General features: G+C 43.3%; 1 protein-coding gene across 1 annotated transcript in view; it reads left to right on the top strand.

Moving 5' to 3' along the window:
- The first annotated feature begins 10,312 nt into the window (after nt 1-10,312).
- dnah6 (dynein, axonemal, heavy chain 6) overlaps nt 10,313-18,689 on the top strand; it is a 75,049-nt gene continuing 66,672 nt past the window's right edge. Inside the window, exons 1-19 of the mRNA XM_035530041.1 lie at nt 10,313-10,558; nt 10,972-11,166; nt 11,611-11,888; nt 12,315-12,582; nt 13,102-13,236; nt 13,421-13,535; nt 13,801-13,915; nt 14,136-14,304; nt 14,750-14,860; nt 15,022-15,132; nt 15,636-15,725; nt 16,035-16,155; nt 16,475-16,626; nt 16,794-16,946; nt 17,032-17,283; nt 17,667-17,795; nt 17,916-18,029; nt 18,118-18,261; nt 18,417-18,572. Coding sequence (XP_035385934.1) covers nt 10,313-10,558; nt 10,972-11,166; nt 11,611-11,888; nt 12,315-12,582; nt 13,102-13,236; nt 13,421-13,535; nt 13,801-13,915; nt 14,136-14,304; nt 14,750-14,860; nt 15,022-15,132; nt 15,636-15,725; nt 16,035-16,155; nt 16,475-16,626; nt 16,794-16,946; nt 17,032-17,283; nt 17,667-17,795; nt 17,916-18,029; nt 18,118-18,261; nt 18,417-18,572 — 3,054 coding nt within the window. The remainder of the gene's footprint in view (nt 10,559-10,971; nt 11,167-11,610; nt 11,889-12,314; nt 12,583-13,101; nt 13,237-13,420; nt 13,536-13,800; nt 13,916-14,135; nt 14,305-14,749; nt 14,861-15,021; nt 15,133-15,635; nt 15,726-16,034; nt 16,156-16,474; nt 16,627-16,793; nt 16,947-17,031; nt 17,284-17,666; nt 17,796-17,915; nt 18,030-18,117; nt 18,262-18,416; nt 18,573-18,689) is intronic.

Here is an 18,689-nt window from a genome sequence, read left to right on the forward strand (position 1 = left end):
TTGCGCTGCTGGACAGACACACTTATGACACTGTACTCATCAAAAGCAGCACCAGAGATGCACTGAGTCATATCCCACTACACACCTCTCAGGCCAGCTTGTTTGCACATTTTGTCATAAAACTTAAGATGTCAGTTGTTGCTGTTATATATAAAATTACCAAATTAAAAAATAAATAAATCAAAAAGTACTTTTTTAAATCAAAAAGTGGCTAGACGAACACAGTCAATCACATAAACAAGATATAATGTCAGTAATGTTTGCGGCAGGTGTTTTAAATGTGCCCAGACTCATATTCAAAAATATCCATGTTTCAACAGTTTGAAGGTGGCCATGACACTAACAGTCTGGTGGAAATTCCACAAGATATCAAACTCCACACTCGCACGAACTATTCATTCTCCCATTTGGAACAATCCAGGCTTTACCATGAACAAAAATATTAAACTTTACATCTTGGATAGAAAAAGGCATTACAAACCTTAAACATATTTATCCTAAGACTTGTTTCATGTCACGCCCACAACTAGCCCCAAAATATGCTATAGAAAGCCCCCAGTTCCTACAATACCATCAGCTAAGATCACCTATGTGTTCAAAAATCAATTCCGATACCTACATCCATATCAGAATTTATAAACAAACATTCTTAATACAAAAAACCTATTATCTAAGATATACAAAATAATAGTGAAATCAAATCTCACAGTTACTCTCCCATCGAGACAATAGGAGGAACATTTATTACTAGCCCCTGACGCTGCAGTTTGGATTAAAATGTGTAATAATAATTACCACATGACAGCAACACTAACCTACAATGCATTCAGTACAAAATAATACAGAGTACATTATACTACACATTGGATGTTTAAAATTGGTTTCACAAGCTCAGCAATCTGTACATACTTTACTCAAATCACAGTTGACGATTACATTCACGCCACGTGGCAGAGCACACCTATCAAGCAATTTTGGCAAGTCGTCATCAAGTTCGAGTTCAAGTTCAAGTGGTTTTATTGTCATTTCAGGTATATATACAAGTACACAACAAAAACGAGACAACGTTCCTCCAGGGCCATGGTGCAACATAAAAACAACAGTGCAACAGACAACATGCTACACAAGTGCAAACAGTCCAATATAGTGCATCACCAACATATCCCATGCTTTAAATAACCATATCCATCCAACACCATCTTTATGTTTCCTAGGAGACATATCATCAACCAATATGACAGGATACTATGTATAACATTATTATATTGATATAATAAAAATATTCTTGCAAAAAAACAACAAACAAAAAAACATATTCATGAACTGGAAAACAAAAAATAATATTAGTGTCACCCAATAGAAAAATCTATTGATAGAGTATATATATATCAATAGAATAATTCTCAGAATTAATCAATAACAGAACCAATAATCTAGACTGGACACCTTTGATAAAATCCATACAGAGCCAATCCATAAACGATAAATATCACACTCTAATACGTGTACATATACAATCCAACATACATGTACTCGCACATAACCACACACACACACACACATCATTCCTGTAATGGTGCAGATGGCAAATACTTAAAAATATTCTATATACATTTTGCATTTGTCTGTTCATCTGTCTGTCTTATTTTTAATAATAAAGCTCTAAAGGTCCACTGATGGGGGGTAATAAATTAATATATTTATTTCTCCAGATGTCTAACTCTGAGAGAAAAAAAACGTCCTTTTACAAATTGCACCTCGTTGTGGACCTCGGCTAGGTTTACATTCCAGGTGATTATTTTTAAGTTATAAATAAAAATAAATAAAAAATAAAGTGTAACAGTTCCTGATGAGGCGGTGTGGTGTTAGCGGACCAAAAAAATCAAAATCTTCAATATGTCGCATGTAATTTACTCTAAATAAAAATATTTAGATATGATTTACATACGAGTTATATTTTTAGGCCTACTAAATGTATACTTTAAATACATTTATTAATTAGCACAGATAATATATCTGCTGTTTATACTTGGATTTCTAACCTACATATTTAAAAATGTAACTGATGTATTTATTTCTGCAGATTTCTAACTCTGAGAGAAAAAGACGACCTTTTACAAATTACACCTCGTTGTGGAACTCTACTAGGTTTAATTCCAGGCGAGTATTTTTAAGAGGCTAGATTTGTGCTCACAAGCTGTGATGGTGTTTTTTTCATAGCTTCTAAAAGAAGAGGCTGTGGTCAGGGTGGAGTGAATCTTTGATAACCAAGATTGTTGTTGTTTTGGCCTTCGAATAGACAATGGCATTACCCAGTGTCAGGTCTTTCTCAGTAAACTGCAGAGAATGATATAGAGGGCAAGAAATGGTCAAGCACAGTTTAATTGGGTGTGTGTCTGTGAAAAACACTACAGCTCTCTGATACATTTTTGGTTCAAGATTTAATCATCATGCAAATGATTGTGATTAATGTTTTGTCTGTTTAATTCAAATATTATACTATAAACCTAATATTTTAATAGGGTTGGCAACTTTCTAGATCCGATTACTACATGTGTGTGAAGTACAGGTGCTGTAGCTATACGGTATACAATTGTCCACAGTAGCCTAATTATAATATATACAACCAAAAATGCATCTAAAATAAACACCAGAAACCTGGACTAAGGGTGATGTACATAAGTGCATTAAATCTAGGTAGGACTGCTCAATAGGTAGGATAACAGCAGAACAATTGTCCCACCATATAAGCAAAATGAGAGCCTGCTAAGGCCGCCAAGAGGGTGCCAAAGACCATGTATTTATTTCTATTTGTTTTTTACCGATGTTATGTCAGTGGCAGCTCAGATTTCTGCATCGGGCCCCACACAGGCTTGGGCCAGCCCTGGTATCACAGTGTCGTGCACTGGAAAACCATCAAGCCTGTTGACTATGCTACCAGTGTTGTTCATGTAACTGTGCAAATAAACTGCAAACACAATTACTTTTAGAAGTATCATCCAGTTTGTTTTCACAATTGCCAAAATGTAATGAATCACAGCCAGTGTTCTAAAACAGACCTGGAATGTATTCCTGGTTGATGTGCCCTGTTTCTAGTTCCAAAAAAAAAAAAAAAAAATTGGTGGATGAATTTTCAATGAAAGTGCTTCACTCAGCAGCCATTAATGATTCTTATATCCAGTATGAATAAATTTAAATTCCTATCCTTGTATCAGGTGCAGCAATTATGTGTAACAATTATGAAGCAAAAAAGCAATAGCAAAAATTTTTAATATAACAATATAGGTAACATAGAACATGATCTGCATCCATATTAATTAGGTTATGCAAATAACAACTACTTCTGTAGCACATCATTCATGCCTGTTGAATAGGCAGTTTTCTGCTTTGCAGATGCTTGAAATCTTTTACTAACTTTCCCCAAATCTAGTAGGAGCTGCCTTTTACATTAACATGCCAGGATACACAATCACTTGATGTTTAATCTTTCTATGGGTAAGCTATATTCTTATAGTCAAGAAAGATATTTTTTTAATTATTAATCAGTTAAGGAAGTCAAGCTATTGCATTTTGCTGAGATGAAGGAATATTGTATAACCCTGTACTGGCCAAATAATTAGATTTGATGTGCTATTTTGTGGATTAATCCCATAACTGAATTATTCACATGGTTTTATAGCCATGGTTAATACTTGCTGTCAAAATGCTGAGGTTCATAAGAACCTCTTTCCTTCACAAGGAAGCTTCCTGTTTTTGAAACCGTTTCAGCATACTAGCTTACTGCTCTCTATCCATTTATCAGTTTTTCGTTGGATTTAACTACTTTCTACCTGGAAACTGGCAACTTCCATGGAAAACTACATCTAAGGAACTACCACAAACATAAGTAATGTTAACATTTTGCTTTTCCATCATGGCTTCTGTTCTCCTTCAGAGCACTGAATGCACAAATAATTTATTCTTTGAGGGATCCTCAAAATCGTTTTATTGACTTTTTAAAAAATTCTTTAATTGAGATATAATCAAGTGATTTAAAGTAAATAAAAAGGTATGTCTTAAATATATATCACCCAGTCTTTAACGTCTGCTTTGCTCCGCTGCCGGTCATGTACTGATAAACATGCGTGTGGGTCTCAGTTGTGTCTCACTCACCCAACCCACTCCCCTCCCATTGGCTGATTCTCTAAGGAAGTCACACCTCCTCCCAAGCCCTTCCCCGCCTACCCATACAGGAATTCACTTTCTGACAAAAATTGATATAAGGTGTCCATCCCCCAGAAACCAAACTGCTCCCAGAGTCAGAAATACACTCGGCCAGAAAGATCTAATTTTGCCGCCTTTTTTCTTTCTACCCAACTACCCGGTCTGACCAATCCTATGCAGTGTACAACTCCTCCCACAAAAAGAAACCCTCGTACCTGCTCATTTAAGTTTAGTTGAACCCCCGGTGTTTGAGTAGGAATCATCAAATTAATTCTTTAATAGTGAAATAACAATACTATCGAATAATGTCAACAATGACCGCATGCCCGTACGCGCCTAAAAAGCGATTCGCTGCTATGGAAAGAATCAAGAAAATGGCGTAGGGTGACTCAATTCCTTATTGGGTATTGAATGATAATCAATGCGGAGTAAGTTTTTGATGTAGAAAAAGACAAAGTAACGCTTTTCACGATCTCGGGGTCTTAACCCTTAATTACTCAAGTTGTACTCAGTCATACTTGTAAATTGCTTTGGATTAAAAGTGTCAGGTAAACATAAGAACATGTGATGTTTCCATCATTCATGTTAGGGATCATTTAAGTTGTGACACCAAGCAAAGGAGGACAGTGAGACATGAGTAGACAATGAAACAATATCTGAAGACAACTTCTTCAACTATTGGCTTCTTGCCGATAGATTAGCTTCGAACAGGCGTCTTCTAATTGTCACAGTACTCGCAGGAAACTTCAGACCGTCTTTGATCACCCTGGAGCTGATCATTGGCTGAGTCTTTGCCATTCTGGCTATTCTTCGATTCATTCGAATGGTAGTCTTCTATTTTCTTCCACGTCTCTGGTTTTGCTTTCCATTTTAAAGCACTGGAGATCATTTTAGTCGAGCAGCCTATCATTTTATGCATTTCTTTATACGTTTCCCATCCCCAATCAACGTTTAATCAAAGTACGCTGTTCTTCGGAACAATGTCTGTACAACATGTGTTGGCTGCATCCTTAAATAAGGGCCACCTGACTGACATCTGGTTTTTTACAGAATGAATGACCCCACTAATTGAACTCCACACTGCTATTATTTTGAACACGCCCATTTCAATTAATTATTCAATTACACAAACCCAGGAGCATGCATATCATGAATGTTGGGTCTGATGGTTTTCTATGACTCTACTACACCTACTGGTAAATTATTTGCCATGTAGTAATATAATTTCTACCAAAAACAGTGATTGATCTGGTTAGTCATGTTGGACTGCTATTATTTTGAACACAATTGTAACTTTATAACTTTTAGAAATTTTTAAGATTATTTTATTATTCTTTAAAGGTCTCCATGGTCTAGCAACCCATGACAGCCTTAGCACTTGAAAACAAAAACAAAACAAAACAAACAAACAAAAAAAACAACAGAACAAAAATCAAAAACATCTCAAAACACACGAGTTCTGTTTAGATGACTTTTGATTTTATATTAACACATCTACTGTTATCTATTTACCTTTTCCTTTTATCATTATATATGTCATTTTATTTTTTATCCTTTGGGCAATTAGTCTCTTCTCAATGCGTTTTATTTTTTGTGTGCAGAGAGAAGGGGTAAGAAGATGCATATACAGAGGTCTGGACTAGCCGTGCTGTCAAAGGTTAGGGGAAATGAAATAAATAAATGTTCCAAAATGCTTTTTAAATAGTTTAGTAACCAACATTGTAAATTCTAACATTTATGATAAGCAGCAGCAGTGGGCAGTGAGTGGTAGCCCTACTGCTGCCAAGTTGCCCCTGTTGGTTCTCTGAGCAACGCCCTTAACCCTCAGTTGCTCAAGTTGTACTCACTCGTAAGTCACTTTGGATAAAATTGTCAGGTAAATGTATGATTGTGCGGGTTTTTAAACTTTATTATCTTGTCTACATAAATTTCATATTCAACCAGAAGTCTATGTAAAACATACTGTCAAATCGTGTTTATAAAAAATACGTTTTAGTTTTAATTAATTTCTATAACTTCATGTCACTTATGTTGATATGGTTGTTGGCTAAGACAACAATGGCCACAAGAGGGAGACAAAGAGCTTCCCTCGTAATCAATGAAAACAGGCATACCCTGTAACTGCATGCTATACTATTCTCTTATTCTGCTTTCACACCACTAGGCGCATGCAGGTCTGATGTAAGGTGCTGCACTTGGTTTTCAGTATAATCTTCATACTTATAAGTAACTATCATACATATACTTGTAACAAAGGCCAAAGGCAGCCACCTACCCAGGACTTGAACCCAGGTCTGAGAGCAGGTAAACGTGAGCTCTGACCAATGGACAAAAGAGCCAGCGCTTTGTAAGCTTACAAGTTTATTTCAGAAGCTAACTCTTGGTTAGTTTAAAAGCACCTAACTATAAACCTGGGAGACCAACCTATGCTGACACCTTCTACCAGGATATGTTTTTCTTGATACATCTCGATAGGTTTTCAGACTAGTGTTATACAGCTCTTCGTTTTCAGTCACCAATAACACTCGACGTTCATCCATATTGGAGGGAAACACACCTGCTGCTCTCCTATTGGCTGCGTGGAGCTTTGCTTGCAATGCAGCAAACGGTGAAAACACTTTATTTAAGCCTGCCGGTACGTGTCAACTTCGCAAGAATTCATCATCCGAAATTTCGCCCCCATTCATTTCCAACTGAGAGTAGCGAAAAGACTACTTCCAGTAGTTCATACGGAATACTCTGCACAGCGTTGAACATCAGGCGAAAGCAATATTCTGTTGTCCGTGACCGAGCATAAAGTGTCTACATAGTTCCGGTCTGCGCGACGAGGGCGCAAAGTTAATAACGGCTGTGTCTGGCTTCCCCAGTCTCTGATCCGAAACTGCAAGAACAGAGACAAAAGTAAAAGAAAAACAGCATGGGAGAAAGTCTCTAACATTGTTGGAGTTCATGGAGAGTAAAAAAAAAAAAACAGGCCTTATATATAAGTTAAAGAGAGTAAAGAAGAATATAATGAGGATATGATTCATTTAAAATAATTTGAAAATCACGACTTTATGATTGCCACGTTCATTCGCGCTTTCTCTGTCAAGAATTCTGCGCCGCATACAGCCAGTCATCGGTAATATAACTTGTAGTCGATCGTTTTGTGCACTTTTTAAACGGCCCCTTAAGACCTCGGTAATAATTTGGTGCTAAAACTTCACAAATAAACAAAACGTATTCTTTAAATATCATAGTATTTGCAAACAAACGAGATACGGTGTATAAATACAAAACACGACTAACAATCGAGGTGTGCTTTACAAATACAAAACGTGATTGTTGCAAGTGTTTATATACTTTCAAATAAATGTAGAGATGATTTCTAATACATTGCACTTAACAAATATATTCTTTTACAAATGCAAAAAAACACGGTTTTATTAACCTGTCCCAGAAATGTTGTTTGTGAATCATGTGACCTTTGGCACACTTGTATCAGGCCCATTTTATTTGGAGATTTTCTCACATACAAGTGCATCTCAATAAATTAGAATATCCTCAAAAAGTTAATTTATGTCAATAATTTAATTCAAAAAGTGAAATTTGTATATTATATAGATTCATTACACACAGACTGATCTATTTCAAGCATTTATTTCTTTTAATGTTGATGATTATGGCCTACAGCCAATGAAAACCCAAAAGTCTGTATCTCAGAAAATTAGAATATTATTTAAGGCCAATTAAAAAAAATAATTTTTAATAAATAAAATATTGGCCTGCTGAAAAGTATGTACAGTATATGCACTCAATACTTGGTCGGGGATCCTTTTGCATGAATTACTGCATAAATGCGGCGTGGCATGAAGGCGATCAGCCTGTGGCACTGTTGAGGTGTTATGGAAGCCCAGGTTGCTTTGATAGCGGCCTTCACCTGGTCTGCATTGTTGGGTCTGGTGTCTCATCTTCTCCTTGACAATACCCCATAGATTCTCTATGGGGTTTAGGTCATGTGAGTTTTCTGGCCAATCAAACACAGTGATACTGTGGTTATTAAACCAGGCATTGGTACTTTTGGCAGTGTGGGTAGGTGCCAAGTCCTGCTGGAAAATGAAATACGCATCTCCATAAAGCTTGTCAGCAGAGGGAAGCATGAAGTGCTCTAAAAGGTCCTGGTAGACGGCTGCGCTGACTTTGGACTTGATATAACACAGTGGACCAACACCAGCAGATGACACGGCTCCACAAACCATCACTGATTGTGGAAACTTCTCACTAGACCTCAAGCAGCTTGGACTGTGTGTCTCTCTACTCTTCCTCCAGACTCTGGGACCTTGATTTCTAAATGAAATGCAAAATTTACGTTCATCTGAAAACAGGACTTTGGATCACTGAGCTACAGTTCAGTCTTTTTTCTCCTCGGACCAGGTAAGACGCTTCTGAAGTTGTCTCTGGGTCATGAGTGGGTTGACACAAGGAAAGCAACAGTTGTAGGCCACGTCCTGGATACGTGTGTGTGGTGGCTCTTGAAGCACTGATTCCAGCAGCAGTCCAGTCCTTGTGAATCTCCCCCAAATTCTTGAATCACCTTTTCTTGACAATCCTGTAAAGGCTGCGGTTATCCCTGTTGCTTGTGCAATTTTTTCTACCACACTTTTTCCTTCCACTCAACTTTCCATTTATATGCCTTGATACAGCACTCTGTGAACAGCCAGATTCTTTAGCAATGACCTTTTGTGGCTTACCCTCCTTGTGGAGGGTTTCAATGCCTGTCTTCTGGACAACTGTCAAGCTAGCAGTCTTGATTGTGTAGCCTACTGAATCAGACTGAGGGACCATTTAAAGGCTTAGGAAACCTTTGCAGGTGTTTTGTGTTGATTAGCTGATTAGAGTGCGACACCATGAGTCTACAATATTGAACTTTTCCACAATATTTTAATTTTCTGAGACTTTTGGGTTTTCATTGGCTGTAGGCCATAATCATCAGCATTAAAATAAATAAACGCTTGAAATAGATCAGTCTGTGTGTAATGAATCTATATAATATGAGTTTCACCTTTTGAATTGAATTACTGACATAAATTAACTTTTCGATGATATTCTAATTTATTGAGATGTACCTGTACACACTTGCCCTTGTACAAATGCATCGCTCCTGAACAGGAAGTGGTGCTGTGGGTTCACTTTACAAGACGTAACTGCGCGGAAAAGCACTCCAGCCGAGCCTTGGGTCAAAGAGAAGGCCCTCGGCTTTCATGATGAGCGGCCAGCAGGTGCGTTTGTGTTTCTGTATGTTTGCTGGTTTGTCTAATGTCCACGATTTTCCTGCACTGTAACCTTTCCTGTGACACATAGCTCATTCCTGTTTTATCATCCCATAAAAAGTACCACTGCCATAACTTAAAGGTAACCTAAGCTACTCATTAGTAGAGGAAACGTTTTTTGTAGTCTAGGCTAGCTTTCAGCTGGAGTTGATTCAACGGTCCATTCATATTCATAAACTTTAAATATGCGTATTGTGTTGCAGCTCATTGTCTGTGTCGTCTGGATGGTGAACATACTTTTTTGTTGACGATTAAAACTTTCAATCAAGTTGAGACTTAAACTTGTGTTTAATAATATAATTACTAATGAAAGAGGTCTTTAACTGTTTTAAGGGCTTATGACTACCATTATAACACAACTGACACGTGGGACGTAATACTATACAAGATTTGTGTGTGTGTGTGTGTGTGTGTGGCCATTGGCAACGACTCGAGAGTGAGTGAGCGCGCGCGACCCAGTCTAGCGAGGGAGCCCCGTTCATGTTGCTAAGAAACCATAAACAGATCTGCAAAAGTTTCTGTGGTTTGGTGCGGGGGAATACAGCGTGGTTATGTATGCTCATGTACCTAGCAAGCCTTTTTGGAATGACTTTTTCTGCTGATTATGTACCGTTAACGACTGGGATGAGCTGTCAACACATTCACTTTGCTGTTTACCTTTGCTGTGTAGTTCAACCTTTCCTAGGTTAGCTAGCAAGCTAGCGAGAAAGTGAGGTTGCAAACTAACTGCCAGCTTTTATTTGTTTAATAATTTTTAAAAAAAAATCAGAAGCACACGTGAAGGGAACAGCGGTCAGGTCATGTCCTCGCTCACTCAGAGAAGGTCGCCGCGGTGTCACGCTACTTCAGCGCGAGAGGCGGCGGAGATGCCCGCTCCCGTCTCGGTTCGGCGCGCGCCGGCGGATGCGGAGATGCTGCGAGCGCGCCTCGTGTCGGCGGGGCCCAGCGGCGCGCAGCGCGGCCCCGACGCCCTGGTGTTCACCCACAGCACCAAGGCCCAGGAGAAGCGGCGTGCCGCCCAGAGACCCGCACCGCTGGACGTTCTGGTGAGAGACGGCGGTTTTTTGACAGTGGCTTAGACCAGACGTCTGCCGCTCCCGAACTCATCACTGCTAGTTATCCTAACAGTTGGCGTCATTTTATCAGTTAGGCACGTCACGTCTGACTTCTAGGTAAAAGCAAGCCCCGGACCTTGAGGGATGTGATTTTCAATGACAAAAATGAAGCGCCAGTCATTACAAAATACAGGGCTAGAAATGAAAGCTTCGGGGTTGAAGACCTATGAGCTCAATTATTCGTTTACTGACTTAGTTATTTACACCTTCATTATTTTACTCCTCTACGGTTATTTCTCATGCCGTGCCCTGTAAACGTGCTGAGATTGCTGTCTACTTTAACCTTGCTCGTCACCTTGCCAGTGTGAATGTAACAGCCGTATACCGAATGCGCTTTACCCCAGCCGGCCCTGAAGCAGTACCGGGAGCGTACGCAGCCGGAGTACATCCACAGGAAGAACCGGGAGAGGCTGATCAGCGCGGGCTGGAAGCCCCCCTCGCTGCCCTTATCCAGGCCCGAGAGTGCGGACCCGTCCCTGGAGACAAGGCCCTCCGCTCTACAGCTGCCCCGCATCCCAGACCACCTCAGAGAAGCACAGGTGGGTCCCCCATTCTCCGAGTGTGTTCCTTCCCCCTGTGAAGGTTATTGGGACGCACAAAGATGAAGAATCGTCTAGACCGTTGCTGTGTGCTATTTACTGTGCACTGTGTTCATTATTATTGTGTCAACTATAATGTCTTATTTGCACACATGTAATGTTTATAAAAGCCTGTTTGCATTTTTTAGTCCATGTGTAGAATCTACAAAATCTATAAACTGCTGCTAAAGGTGGACCTTATGGCCATGAGATCAGGTGTTCTAATAAACCTGCGTCGCATTCTGTAAAATTCACTATATTGTATTGTTTCATTTTATCAAAGAATAGACAATGTTTAGTTTCAAAGGGAGCTTAATATTTGAGCAAAATATTTTGATTATTCACGGTCTCTACTAATGGACAGTCTTAACTTTTAAGTTGCCTGGCTATATACCTGGTCTTCAGGTGCGGACAACTCAGAGCATGCTCAGCTCCGCCTCTCCGCGGAAAAGACCAAGTAGCTCCAAACACCCCTCTGTCACCTTGGCACCCATTAGCCACTCCCCCTCTCCACCACCGCTGAATCCACTGCACTTCAGCTCTGTAGAGGAAGTGGTCCGTGCCCGAATTCGCTCCCCTACTGAAATCGCGCAGGTCGTCCGGAACAACCCTCATCTGGGGTTCCTCTACATGACCTCAGCAGAACCCAAGTCTTCTGTCAAGTATGATGCATACAACCTCAAGTAAGAGTCCCACCCAGAATCATTCTGACAAATGTCGTTCAGATATAAATATAGGAAGAGTTGGGGGGGGGGAAACAGATAAACAACAGGGATGGTGGATATTTCTTTGGTATTTCCAGAGTTAGTTATAAATCAAACACCGGACTTTCGTACTGTTTATGACATTGACCCTTTTATAAGCAACATCTGCCTTGTTTGCTGCAGAAATAAGATCTATTCAGCAGGGGTCTGGTGGGCATGTCACAGAAGTACATGGTAGAGGTTTGTAGTGAGGTAGTTGGTCAAAGTAGATTGTAGAAGTTTGAAGACATTGGTAAGAATATATTGTACCACACTGCTTCTGCTGGTTCACCCAGCAGGATAATTCATGACCCGTTAGCAGGACCTTTGCTCTGTAAGCTCACCGAGTTCACTCTCGGCCAATAGGATTGCGTCGTTCGAGAGCATCAACACGTCGGACTACTACACGGTGAGCGCGCGGGGCGTGCTGCGCCACCGTGCCGGCCAGGTGGGCTTCCTGCTGCTGGAGCGCTGGGAGCACGAGTACCGCCTGCACCGCCGGCTCCTGCGCATCCCGACCTTCGCCCTCTTCCGCAAGTGGAAGGCCTTCCGCGTGTGGCATGGCAACGTGCGAGCCAGGGCCGTGGGCATGTGCAGGCGCGCACTGCAGGAGCGCCTCTTCATTGTCAATGAGGTGTGTGCGCGCGTGTGTGCACATATGTGCATGTGTGCGTGCACACATGTTTGGGTGCATGCGTGTGTATGTGTTTGTGTGTACACATATCTGTGTGTGTGTGTGTGTGTGTGTGTACATGTGCATTCATTTGCATGTGCAAAGGTTATCATAGCTAATTATAGTTTATGGTACTGAATGTTTTTTCAAGTTTTTGTTTTCAAGTCTTTTTAAAATTCTCATTACTGTAGTTTTCATTATCACTGTTTGATTCATTTTAGTTACAAGTTTTTAAATATTCTTCTCTTTAGTCTTTAGTTGCAAAACATTTAGATTTTATGTTCATATATTTTACATTAGTTTTAGCAGACATGGCGCAGTTTACTAGTGTATATTTGAGGATATACAGTATGTGTTTAATTTCTCATGCCACTACTTAAGAAATCTCAGAATCTCACAGGCAAAAACAACAATTCATAAGCAATTTGTAAGTTTTGTATGTTAGCAAATTTGAAATAACAGTGCTCCGGCATGTTTCAGTCCCTGCGTCCTGCGCTGATCGACATTCGGGAGATGTGCGGCCGTCTGGGGGCCATGAGCCTCTGCAGGGCAGAGACGGTGCGCACGCACACGCTGGAGGAGTTCCGGGACGCTCAGTACGCTCAGCTCGGAGAGGTGGGACGCTGCTCGGTGTGTGTGTGTGTGTGTGTGTGCGTGTGCTGGGGCACACACAGCCTCAGCTGTTTATCTCAGCATGGCTTTAGAGCAGTTTGGCCCTGTTGGGTGTTAATTTTGTGATTGCGTGTGTGCGCGTGTGTGCATGTGTGGATGTGTGTGTTTATGCATGTGTTGGTCGTAGGTATCTTCTCGTCTGAAGGAATTCCGAGAGTTGGTAAAGGAGGTGGCAGGAAGTGCTTGTCGTCTGAATATGCTGGATGCTGGATACACACCTGACTACGACAACTTCCATACTGGTACATGCACACGCGCACACACACACCTGGCTGACTACATCAGCTTTCACACCAGTACACACACACACACACACACACACACACGTTAGAATGAAAGGCAGGTTTTATGTTGTATTTCAGCCTCCACCCTGTACTGTACAGTGTAGTGTTAACTCTGATGTAGGACTGATGCCACATTCCCGGTTAAAGCAGGAGGTGCAGGTGGGGCAGCACTGATTGGATGTTGGCTGTTTGGTTAGATCAGGGACGTGTGCGTGTGTTTTAGATGGAGATGAAAGTAAACTGTGTGCTGATGTTGATCTGTTGTGCGAGGACACTCCTGGGAAAATGAGCCATACAGAGCAGGCCAACAAAAGGTATCACTGTAGCCGCCTTACATGGTAAGTGTTTCTTACACACACACACACACACACACACACACACACACACACACACACACACACACACACACACACACACACACACACACATGCTATAGCCAACAAAATACAACTCCTTAGCATCTTAGCATTACATGTCTGTGTAATGTGGATCTGGCTCTGCTGTTGAGCTTTGTGTGTGTGCGTGTTCGTGTGTGTGTTCGTGTGTGTGTGTGTTCAGTTTTATCCGCCTGGCTGATTACCTGATCATGAACACCATGCATGTGCTGGCTGTCAACTCCATCAGCAAGCTCCTGAGTCTGCTTCAGGAGCAGAACACACACACACCTTCACATGCACTCATCCAGAGCTGGGCTAGTGGTGAGACCAGCCATGAGACACAGACCAAGGTGGGTGTGGGTGTGTCTGTGTCCCTGTGTGTGTGCATATTTTGTAATGCAGAATACTATTATGTAGGCATTACAGTAACATGTGTTAGGATACAGGCAGTAAGATTTGTGTGTGTGTGTGTGTGTGTGTATTAGGTTCTTTAGTGTGAACAAACTTGTGTATGTGTAAACGGCTGGGGTTTGCCAGTGTGTTTTGTATGTGTGTGGAGTATTTCATGCATTGTATACTTGCTTTTTTATGTGTTTGTGTGTGTGTGGGGTGTGTGTGTGTGTGTGTGTGTGTGTGTATTAGGTTCTTTAGTGTGAACAAACTTGTGTATGTGTAAACGGCTGGGGTTTGCCAGTGTGCTTTGTATGTGTGGAGTATTTCATGCATTGTATACTTGTTTTTTTATGTGTTTGTGTGTGGGGGGGTGGGGTGTGTGTGTGTGTGTGTGCGTGCCAGGACAACGTATCAGAGCAGAGTGCAGATGCTTCACTGCTGCCCATGTTCATCACAGAACTGATGCTGGACACACAGTCGCTGCCCTTTCGGCCTTCCATCGACGACTTCCAGGTGTGTGGTCATCGGTGTATGAACACCAGCTCATGATTATGTACATACATATACTCTGTGTGAGTGAGTGGTGTGAGTGAGTGGTTTAATGTAATCAGAAGCACATCTGTGGTCAGTGCGGTGATGACAGCTGTGTGTGTGTGTGTGTGTGTGTGTGTCAGGCATGTTTTGCAGAGGTCATCTCCCGTTTCCAGAGGACAGTCCTTTCTTTGGAGCCGCTGCTGCCCGACTCCTGTTTTGATGCCTTCACTCAACCCATTATTAACAACAAGGTACAATGCTAATCCTTAATCTGTCATTACCGACGCGGCACGGCGACGCGGGTCCGTCATTACCAAACAGTGTGCGGTACCCCCGCCCCCTAGGTCACGATCTACTAATCACCCAGCGCATCACCATCAACAGCAAGCGACGATATTACTGGCCCCTAATAAATCATTAATAACACGGTGTTGCGTTACTAATCCTTCAGCCAGTCACCAATGGCGTGCAGTGCTACCAATCCCCGAACCCACACCTAACCGCAAGGTACACCACCACCGGTCCCCAAGCCGTCGTTGGTGGCGTGGTACAGTAGTACTAACCCCTCAACCCATCATCAACGAGGCACACGTCCACTAATCCCCCGACCCGCCACTGAGAAGCCGAAGCGCCGCCGATCCGAGTGCAACATGGCGGACCCCAAACGCATCATTTACAACGAGGTGCAGGCCCACCCGGCCTGTCCTTAACGATATGTGCTGTGACTAATCCCCCCCCGGCCTGTCTGTTGCAGACCGAGGAGAAGACGTGTGGCGAAGGCCCAGATTTATATGCCACGCTCGACAATGACCAACACCTGCAGGACATTATTGGCTCCATCAAGGTTCCTGTTGTTCCACTCACCACCACAAACCCAAACTGTTTCTGCATACACAATACACACACGCATGCACGCACACACACACTCTTGCTATGAAGGGTGGATGCTTCCGCACATGCACGCACAGCTGCTTCTCTTTTCATGCTGCATTGCATCTCGCCCTTCATGCCCCGTCTGGAGTGTTTTAGCCCACGGCCAGCGCAGATGTTAACAGATTAGCGTCGGTTAGACTTGGCGCGCTGAGCGTTTCCCCGGTGTCCGCTGGGCCCGGGAGGAAGCTTTTCTGAGTTTTCTGAGCTTCACTCCCTGCAGGAGTCGGTGGAGTTTGCGTTTGACGCTGCTAACATGTACGCCAGCACGTTTGAGCCCTTCCGAGTTTTCTATAAGGAGAATGAAAGCCTGGACCTCACCGCTCTTAAAGAGCAGGACTACGGTACAGCCTTTATCTCCTTCCACCCGTTAGGAGTGTGTGTGTGTGTGTGTGTGTGTGTGTGTGTGTGTGTGTGTGTGTGTGTGTGTGTGTGTGTGGTTAATTTGTTCTTGTCTGCTTTGTGCAAGCCAAATTTTCCTCGCAACAATAATAGAATAATTCTTTTCTTGTTTGAATGCACTAAATCCAAATGCTGCAGGTAAAATGAAGAGTAGTTTGGTCTAGGCATTGCTCTGTTTAGAAACAGTAACATTCAGCGAAAAGCTTCATAAACATACTAATGTACTGTGTGTGTGTGTGTGTTTGTGTGTGTGAGACACAGGAGTTGACTTTTTTGGGGAGAGACTGGAGAAATATCATCGTCAGCATAAGGAAGCTTTGGCTGTTAATCCAAAGCGAGTCCTGGGCATGCTCCTGGTGGACACGTCACAGCTGAAGAGCCAACTCACTCCATCACCACTGCATTGCATAGAGGTTACACACACACACACACACACATATACACCTTAACCTTAAACAATAATATACATTAGTTTACATAGTCGTAACGCAGGTGGTCTGGAGGTAACTGTCCTGGGCCAGGGCTGACCCCCTGCACTAGAGGAGCTCACTGTAGTCCGTTGCACTGCTGCCCCCTGTAGGCCATTCATGAAATACTGCCCCCGCTAGCCAAGAAGAAGATGGATGCCGTCATCACCGAGGTTCAGGACGCCCAATTCAAACTGGAGCTTGTCCCCGCGGCAACCATCGAGTATGTCAACTCTCTCACTTTTCTGGATGAAATCCAGGAACGGGTAAGAGGCAGAAAATATGACCGTGTGCGTGCAAGTGTGCGTGCGCCGGTATCTTACTCCCCTCTCGCTTCCACTGACCGGTCAGCTCGAGGTGCTGGACGTGCAGACCGAGGCCGTGTGCCGGATGTACAAGCTGATTGAGCAGTACTCTGTGCCTGCCCCACCCGAGGACTTCGCCGTGTTCGCCACGCTGCAGCCGTCCCTCACGGCCATGAAGAACGCCATCGACAGGGCGCTGGGCGAGAGGGACGCCAATGTGGACAAGTTCGGTCAGCACCTGCAGCGAGACATCAGCGAACTCAACAAGGAGGTGATGAGGGTCAAACAGCAAGCAGAGGTGAGGTGCCTCTCTCACACGCACACAGACACTGCTTCACACCTGCTTCCTGATTTGTTGTGGAATTGTATCTGCGCATTCTTGCATTTAAAGGTGCAATAAGGCATTTTTGTCCACTTTGGGGAGAAGTGGCACTAGTGAACGACGCAAGCTCAGAGCAGATGGATCTATTTAGCTTTTTTCCCTGATCGGTGAAGGTTCTTATGGGTTGTCTAATTCAACACAACAGTGAGGCTAATCTTTAATCTTATTGACCAGTTAATCTTAAAAGCAGTGCTTAGTAAATGTGTTGTGTTTATATCCACAGGTCGCGTGCCCAGTTTATATGGGCTGTTCTGGCTATTTTTGCCTTCAATGTTATTTCTGTCCTTTTGGATCTCCAGAACAGGGAGCTCCTGGACATCGACGCCGACCGCGCTAAAGTGCGCATGCTGCTGGCCGATATCCAGATCTCCATAGACGAGCTTCAGGCCCAAGCCTTCCGCTTCAAATCCTACCAGAAGAACTTTAAGGTCAGTGAGCCACTCCAACCACCAGAGGGCCCCGTTACTCCCACACACTCTGCATGCACGTCATGTCTCTGTTGTCGTGTGTGTGTGTGTGTGTGTGTGTGTGTGTGTGTGTGTGTGTAGGTGGAGGTAACCAAGTACGAGTCTCTGGAGGAACTGAGCGCAGAGGTGAAACTGAAGCATCTGCTATGGGATTCGCTAGAGGAGTGGCACCAACTGCAGAGCAAGTGGACGCAGGTCAGTCTCGCGCACTCACACACACACACACACACACACACACACACACACACACACACACACACATGCGGGCTGTGGTTGTTTGCAGAGCAAGGTTGACGAGCTGGAGCTGGAGGTGCTGGGCGCCCTGGTGAACAAATACGGCAAGTGTGTGAGCCAGCTGGAGAAAGGACTCCCGCCCAACAACGTGGTGCCCTGCCTGAAGACCGCCGTAGAATCCATGCGGGAGAAGGTGGGTGGGGCCTCCGCACCGGATCGGCCCGGGACACGTGACTGGTCTCGGCCTTGCGTGAGGTTCCGTCTTGTTTCCCCAAATTGCGCCCGTGTGGCGGTGCCTGAGTGTGTGTGTGTGTGTGTGTGTGTGTGTGTGTGTGTGTGTGTGCACAGCTGCCCGTGATCATAGACCTGCGTAACCCCTGTCTGAAAGCGCGTCACTGGGAGACCATGGAGAAGGTGGTGGGGGCGAAGCTGTTGGAGCAACCGCTGACCTTCTCCAACCTGCAGGAGCTCAACGTCTTCAGCTTCAGCGCAGAGATCCAGGAGGTCAGAGAAGGGGAGCGAGAATGTTGCGCGCGTGTGTGTGTGAGGTGGAGCCTCCTGTACTGGAGGTGTCATGCAGCTGGACTCCTAGGGGCCCTAGACCAGGCTTAGACACTGGGG

This window comes from Electrophorus electricus, chromosome 9, assembly GCF_013358815.1.
Source record: "Electrophorus electricus isolate fEleEle1 chromosome 9, fEleEle1.pri, whole genome shotgun sequence".
NCBI lineage: Eukaryota > Metazoa > Chordata > Actinopteri > Gymnotiformes > Gymnotidae > Electrophorus > Electrophorus electricus.